At 41.8% G+C, this 6,008-nt stretch overlaps 1 protein-coding gene across 1 annotated transcript; it reads left to right on the forward strand.

Annotated features, from left to right (window-relative positions):
• Nucleotides 1-968: 968 nt before the first annotated feature.
• On the forward strand, nucleotides 969-5,807 carry LOC139421885 (beta-1,3-galactosyl-O-glycosyl-glycoprotein beta-1,6-N-acetylglucosaminyltransferase 4-like). The gene is made up of 2 exons (XM_071173014.1): nucleotides 969-1,316; nucleotides 3,680-5,807. The coding sequence occupies exon 2, from the start codon at nucleotides 3,681-3,683 to the stop codon at nucleotides 5,013-5,015; it is 1,335 nt and encodes a 444-aa protein (XP_071029115.1). The 5' UTR covers nucleotides 969-1,316; nucleotide 3,680; the 3' UTR covers nucleotides 5,016-5,807.
• Nucleotides 5,808-6,008: the final 201 nt, after the last annotated feature.

A 6,008-nucleotide genomic window follows, 5' to 3' on the forward strand; every position in this document is an offset into this window, starting at 1 on the left:
CAATCATCAATTCTGTCATGTCAGAGCATTACCGCCAGAAAACGTTTCGCGAGGCGGCATTTGCCACAGCATTTTTCAATCACCATAAAACACGTGCTATTTTATTTATATAGATTCGTCAACTCACGCACAATGTATATGTCTTTCACATCGGAGTGCTGCTGTTGCGCGGGCCGGGCACAACATGCAAGTCGAGCTTGCCACTTTCCTCCGGTATTTATTTAGCAAGCATGATAACAAATCACTCCCGACAGACATGCAAAAACTCTTACATAAATGTAGCAGCCTAAATTTAGCCAAAGACAAAAACACCTGATTAAACTTAAAGGGGTTGATGATTACCTGACAAGTAGAATCAGGTGCGCCTGTTGGTGGTCCTGGAGGACCGGAGTTGATCAAGCCTACTATGCGCCCTGTCCTTCTGGCAAGTGTAAATTAAGCGGAAATATTGTATATTTAGCCTATAGCCCATTTGTATGTGAGAAAATGTGAATTATATCACATTTGGTTTATATTCAAACCTCGCCGGACTAAGCTACATTTTCTATCAAAATGAGTAACTGCAATTAATTAATTAATACACAATAGCAAAGACTGAGTAAATGTTTTGTTAGGCCCAAGGCCATGAATTTTTCCAGGAGTTTTGAAGAAATCATGTGACCTGATTAGAAAAACGTTGCTCTCATCATAGCCTATATTAAACAGTTTCACAATAAATGAATCACGTCATACCATATAAGGTCCAGAGTTTTGCCTGGTTAGGTTACCAGATCAGGAAAACTCCCCTGGCACCAGATAAACTGTCATTTCTCCCATGCATGACTGATTTTACTATGAAAGAACCACAGCAATTTACTACGCATTGCATAATGTAATTGTAATAGTCATGCACCTCCCCAGCCTAACCACACCACACCACACCTCCCCTCCCTACTTCCTTCCTCTCTCTTTCGTGAAAAGGAAACTTCACTCGGTCTTTATTGCTTCGGTGAAAAGGAAACTTCACTCCGCGTGCTCTGTCAGAGTCTGTGTGTAAAGAGATAAATATATAGCACAGCGCATAATTTCAACGTGATGGGACATTCATCGAAGACAGAGCTCTGCAATTAACTTCATCCTTGACAACAACACATTGGTGTGGTATCAGGGGTTACCGAACAACAGTCTGACTGGAATAAGACTTTGGAGAAATTGATGACAAGTTTACAGATCTGAGTGGGATTGTAGCAGCAGCAAGAGCAAAGGACACATACTTTTCGATTGACCTTGGTCTAAGATGGTTGAAGAGAAAATTATTTTTTATCACTCCAAGTAATGTAAGTAAATTATGCTGGTGCAAAGATAAATGTAGTTAACGTGAAATCTTGTAATTCACTGTGAAATTAGTTTATAGCTTTTACCAGAGTATTACATGGTGACCACAAATCACGTTCCCATCCACAGTTTTTATGCGAGTAAAGTCATACATATTGTCATAGAAACTGTTCCGTTAAATAACAACTGTGACTGCCTATTCCGATCTTGACACATGCGCTCTAGCCAACATATCGCAGATAAAGTGCACGTAGGTTATGACATGATACATTTGTCAAACGGCAGTCAAGCATCGATCATCATGTCACCAGAATAAGACCCTCGATATTTATTGGAAAGCAGCACCAAGCTCATCACTGTACTTTCACCACCCTGTGAAGTAAACCATAATATATTTCATCTGTAGCCTAATAAACGGTATGGTTTCCTGGGTCCTACTGGAGGACCACACCCCATATCATCGTGTGACTCCATGTGTACTTCAATATTATGGTTATTATATACATATGTGCATAAAGGCATTTCCACCGCAATTTCTCGCATAATTTTACCGAAGAAAAAATATCCCATGTCAAAACGAACATATTTTCGGCATTTATAAAATTGTACCGAAATGTCCTGTTTCCATTACAGCTGTGCTGAATTTTTTTATACAGTATGATTTTACCGCCATAAACTGGTTGGAATCGTTTTTATTGTAGTAATTCAACTAAATTCAATAAACTGTATTTATCCTCAAGGGCAACACAATTTCACTCAATTCGTGCAAATATGTACACAAAGTATTTCAACCGATTTCGTGTGTTTTTATGTGGCTTAATCAGTTTGAAATCACACACACGTTTGTGACTTCATACATAGGGGAATAAAAAAAATGTAAAACCAAACTTTGGAACCATCTTTTGAAAGTTAATTGAGCAATGCATTTTGGGCAATGGTGTTCTACACTATCACTTAGAAAAACAAACGTTTATTCTTTCAGTGAAATACGGAACCCCGCTCCGCATTTTATCGAACGGGCGAAAACCTTCAATGTTATGTCCTAATTATGTAAAATTCGCAACGAGCCAGGCGGCCCAAACTGTTGCATATACACTGACTCTGCATGCAATGAACGCAAGAGAAGTGACACAATTACCCTAGTTAATAATGCCTTGTAACATGAATTTCTTAACTAAATATGCAGGTTCAAAAAAATACTTCTGTGTATTGATTTTAAGAAAGGCATTGATGTTTATGGTTAGGTCAATGTGCCTAGATTGTGTTTGTTTTTTTTGTGAATGTGCTTTTGTTATATCATCACCCTTTTGATGAAGTTAAAAATATGATAATTTAATAGGCACCGCATTGATTATACGCAATGCAGGACAAGCTAGTTAACCTAGTAATATCATCAAGCATGTGTAGTTTGATCGTTTTTTAAAGATACATTTAATGCTAGCTAGCAATTTACCATGGCTCCTTACATCCACAACATCCTTTTGATGCTGCACTCGCAGCGCAGGTGGTTAGTTTGCCACAGTTTCCTCATGGATTACAATGTAATCTGCCATAATCGGCGTCCATAAAGGCAGATTACCTCAACCGGCGTGGCAGGTTCCCGCGCTTCAGCAGGGGTGACCGGTCCGCTCCTGATCCCCGGGTTCGTTCCCTTTGTCAGCATCCTGCGGCTCCATCATCTCCTTGATTATCTTCCCGATATCTTTCACTCCCCTTGATTTTTTTCCTCAGGTGTTATTGACTCTGTTTCATGTCGGTGCGTTTTTGTGTTTTGCGTTTTATTGTTCTGTTTATTTATTAAAAACACTCACTCCCTGTACTTGCTTCTCGACTCTCAGCGCACTCGTTACAACTGTACACTAACATGACAAAACATAAACCATAGCTACTCTAATTGAACCTATATGGACACATAGTGTGTAATAGCCTAAGTGATTATTAGAAAAAAGGAATAAAGCATACTGAACTAGAGCTGTACCACTGCCATTAGCTAAACAGTTCCAGTATAGCTATCAATGTGTGCTCTATGGGTTCACAGCTCTTTTCTTATCTCTGACCCTAACTCTCATTTCATGTCCACATCTTGGCTCAAACCTAATCCTAGCCATAGCCCTGTGAAACTCATCTTTTTCCATCGACTGCCATGTATTTGGTATTTGGGGTATTTAATTAGGAACCCCATTAGCCGCTCCAATTGACCTAAGCAAAGTCAATGGGTTGATTTCTAACTTTTCGCAAAATGTGAGATGACGTTTTCCTGTGATATCATGTTGACTTTACAGAGCAAGGTGATTATTTTTGTTAACAGATCAAATAACTAGTTATCTAGTTATTTATTAACTATTATTCTTTTGTCTCACCACAGAATGAAAATTAGATGTTTTTTTCCAAGCAGACTGCGGAAGAAGCATTTTATTTCTTCATTATCGTCGCTGTTGATGATCTGTGCCTTGCTGCTCCTCTGCCTAAAGGTCACCGTTAAAAACAGTGTGACTATTGAACAGTACGGGACTACCGCAGGCTACGATGACGTCGAGCCTCCCCACCGCTACAACATTGACTGCAATGCCATCTACAACATGGATCCGGCCGAGGTGGGGAAGTCACTGGTCATCAGAAAACAAGGGGTGGTGTGGGAGCAGGATGAGAACTTGATCAACCTGACCTCTAACTGCCCGCGCTACCTCCGCTCCCGGGGCTATGGCACCGTCCAGGTGTCCGAGGAGGAGCAGGCCTTTCCACTGGCTTACTCCCTGGTGGTCCACAAATCTGCCTTCATGGTGGACAAGATCCTCCGGGCCGTCTACACTCCTAACAATATCTACTGTATCCACTACGACCTGAAGTCATCAGAACTGTTCAAAGAGGCCATGGAGGGTCTGGCCCGCTGTCTGCCCAACGTCTTTATCGCCTCTAAGCTGGAGACAGTGATGTACGCCAGCATTAGCCGCCTCAAAGCCGACCTTAACTGCTTGTCTGACCTCATGGGGTCAGAGGTCAAGTGGAGGTATGTCATCAACCTGTGCGGCCAGGACTTTCCCTTGCGCTCCAACATAGAGCTGGTGGCCGACCTGAAGAAGCTCCAGGGGGGTAATATGATGGAGACGAGTCGTCCAAGCAAATACAAGAAGCAGCGTTTCTCCTTCCACCACAAGCTGCAGGACGCCGCCTTCGAGTACATCCAGATGCCGGTGAAAACCGACAAGGCCAAGGAGCCTCCCCCACGCGGCATCCAGATGTTCATCGGCAGTGCCTACTTCGTGCTCTCGTGGGAGTTTGTAGCGTATGTGAACACGTCTACACTGGCTAGGGATTTCCTGGTGTGGTCGAACGACACCTACTCCCCAGACGAACACTTCTGGGCCACTCTGACACGGGTGCCGGGCGTGCCGGGCGAGGTGCCCCGGACCCAGGCCGACGTCACAGACCTAATGAGCAAGACCAGGCTGGTGAAGTGGAGTTACCTGGAGGGACCGCTTTACCCATCATGCACAGGGAAACATGTCCGCAGTGTGTGTATCTATGGGGCTGGGGAGCTGTACTGGCTCATGAACTACGGCAGCTGGTTCGCCAATAAGGTGGACCCCAAAGTTGACCCAGTCCTTATCCAGTGTCTGGAGGAGAAATTAGAGGAGAAACAGAGACTCTTGGTCAAGGCTAAGAAGTCACAACCAAAGACTCCCTCCTCTGGAAAATGTTAAATTAATTGATGAATGATTGATTGATTTATAATTGCTTGATTCATGTTGGAATATGAACTACTGTAATTACAGCACCATTTTAGTATATCTTTTTTTTACAGTTTTTGTGTGCGAGTTGATTATGTCAGAAACTTAATTGAGATGTGCGTTAAGGTACTAATGAAAGATGAAGTGGAATGCTGGATGAGAGACTCTGTCAGGTCTCTGGGTTAGAGTTAAACTATTGTTTTGCACCTTGATACTTGACGTGGGGAATGTTTGTCATAGCCTGACTTGAATGTGATATGGATCAGGGTAACATAACCAAGGTATAACCTCTGCTCACAGGGTGAAAGCCTGTGACAACCAGTGTATAATGACTATGTATATTTAACTAATACCCACTGGGCACAAACTGGTTGAGTCAAATCAAAATCTAATTTTATTTGTCACATACACATGGTTAGCAGATGTTATTGCGAGTGTAGCGAAACGTTGTTTCCACGTAATTTCAATAAAATAATGTTGAACCAACATAGAATTGACATCTGTGCCCAGTGGATACTGACAGACAGGCGTTAATGATTATGGCGACTCTGTGCACATGCACAGCCAGACAGAACAAATTATATGCAACCTTGTTAAATGCTGTAGCCTATTCACTGTGAGAACATTTTGGCCAAAGTAAAATGTTTAGACTGGTGATTTCTAAAGTGATTTATCTGTTTCTCAAAGCAATACTCAATCCACATGTTGTTTTAATGATTTCAATGAAAGAGTATTTTTAAGAGATAAATAAATGTGAAAGAAAGCGGTGCAGAGACATAGAAAGTGTTTGTATTCCAAAGGAGGAGTTTACTTTTGACTCCAGATTGAAGTCAAAGACCACATGTTATCCTCTCACATCCCATGTTAGAAGGGGACATGCAGATCTGTATCATGACTACCTCTCAAGCCTATAAAATAATTGTGAATATTGGTGCAACAAGCTCTGCTTTGCTCTTTATCTATCTT

Source organism: Oncorhynchus clarkii, chromosome 12 (assembly GCF_045791955.1).
Source record: "Oncorhynchus clarkii lewisi isolate Uvic-CL-2024 chromosome 12, UVic_Ocla_1.0, whole genome shotgun sequence".
NCBI classification, from domain to species: Eukaryota; Metazoa; Chordata; class Actinopteri; order Salmoniformes; family Salmonidae; genus Oncorhynchus; species Oncorhynchus clarkii.

Bases quoted from the DNA above. Each gene is read 5' to 3' on its own strand.
- LOC139421885 (XM_071173014.1), top strand. From the start codon at position 3,681: ATGAAAATTAGATGTTTTTTTCCAAGCAGACTGCGGAAGAAGCATTTT.